This window comes from Pterocles gutturalis, unplaced genomic scaffold (genome assembly GCF_000699245.1).
Source record: "Pterocles gutturalis isolate BGI_N339 unplaced genomic scaffold, ASM69924v1 scaffold12595, whole genome shotgun sequence".
NCBI classification, from domain to species: domain Eukaryota; kingdom Metazoa; phylum Chordata; class Aves; order Pterocliformes; family Pteroclidae; genus Pterocles; species Pterocles gutturalis.
This window is the reverse complement of record NW_010140918.1, coordinates 650-2,302: the sequence shown is the minus strand read 5'-3', so window position 1 is coordinate 2,302 and position 1,653 is coordinate 650. Positions and strand designations below refer to the sequence as shown.

Sequence of the window (1,653 nt, the reverse complement as noted above, 5' to 3'; positions counted from 1 at the left end):
GGGTCCCTATGGGGGCTATAGGGACCTATGGGTGCTATAGGGACCCCCACTAAGCACCATGGGGACCTATGGGTGCTATAGGGACCTATGGGTGCTATAGGGACACCTCCAAGCACTGTGGGGACCCATGGGTGCTATAGGGACCGATGGGTGCTATAGGGACCCCTCCGAGCACCGTGGGGACCCATGGGCACTATAGGGACCTATGGGTGCTATAGGGACCCCTCCAAGCACCTTGGGGCCTACGGGTGCTATAGGGACCACCTGTGTTCCATAGGTCCTATAGGGACCTCTCCCCATACAGTGTACACACCCCTGGGTGCTATAGGGGCCTCTGGGTGCTATAGGGACCAGCTGGGTTCCATAGGTGCACGGGGTGCTATAGGGACCCCCCCCCCCAAGCCCCATGGGTGCTATAGGGGCCACCTGGGTTCCATGGTGGTCTCCATCCATACCTTGACCCCATAGCTCATGGTGGTCTCCATCCATACGTTGACCCCATGGGTTGTGGCAGTTCCCGGTGGAGAACCATGGGGTGGAGGTGTCCCCATGGGGTGGAGTTGGGGTCAGTTGGGGGTCCCACCAGTGGGGCCATTCACCCCTTGACCCTATAGAACATGATGGTCTCCATACCTTGACCCTATAGGTCATGCTGGTCTCCTCCATACCTTGACCCCATGGGTCATGGTGGTCTTCATCCATACCTTGACCCCATAGCTCATGGTGGTTCCCGGTGGAGAACCATGGGGTGGAGGTGTCTCCATGGGATGGAGTTGGGGGTGGGTTGGGGGTCCCACCAGTGGGACCATCCACCCCTTGACCCTATAGAACATAGTGGTCTCCATACCTTGACCCCATGGGTCATGGTGGTCTCCATCCATACCTTGACCCCATAGCTCATGGTGGTTCCTGATGTAGAACCATGGGGTGGAGGTGTCCCCATGGGGTGGAGTTGGGGTCAGTTGGGGCTCGCACCAGTGGGACCATCCACCCCTTGACCCTATAGAACATGGTGGTCTCCATACCTTGACCCTATAGGTCATGCTGGTCTCCATCCATATGTTGACCCTATGGGTTGTGGCGGTTCCTGGTGGAGAACCATGGGGTCAAGGTGTCCCCATGGGGTCAAGGTGTCCCCATGGGGTGGAGTTGGGGTCGGTTGGGGGTCCCACCAGTGGGACCATCCACCCCTTGACCCTATAGCTCATGGTGGTCTCCATCTATACGTTGACCCCATGGGTTGTGGTGGTTCCCAATGGAGAACCACGGGGTCGAGGTGTCCCCATGGGGTGGAGTTGGGGTGGGTTGGGGGTCCCAGGCCTGGTCCCACCTCTCACGGGGTTCCTGTCCCCCCCCCAGGGCGACTCGGGGGGCCCGCTGGTGTGCCGGGAGGAGCTGCAGGGCATCGTGTCGTGGGGGATGCAGGTGTGCGGGCAGCGGGGGAAACCCGGCGTCTACAGCCGCGTCTGCGAGTTCACCGCCTGGATCCACCACACCATGAGGAAGAACCGCCACGGCTGAGCCACAGGGGCCACCAAGGGTCCTGCCCGCGTCCCGTGTCCCCTCGCCCCCCCAAAAAAACCCCAACCCACCGGGGGTCATCTTCTCCCATCTGCCATCCCCGTGCGGTGGGGGAGGGCTCCTGGAATAAAC

The 1,653-nt window shown here is 61.0% G+C and overlaps 1 protein-coding gene across 1 annotated transcript; it reads left to right on the top strand.

Annotated features, from left to right (window-relative positions):
- Nucleotides 1-1,359: 1,359 nt before the first annotated feature.
- Nucleotides 1,360-1,521, top strand: LOC104469377 (kallikrein-7-like; the record flags this gene model as incomplete). Its single annotated transcript, XM_010083853.1, has 1 exon — nt 1,360-1,521. A coding segment is annotated over one exon (162 nt), but the record flags the coding sequence as incomplete, so codon positions are not given.
- Between the last annotated feature and the right edge of the window lie 132 nt (nt 1,522-1,653).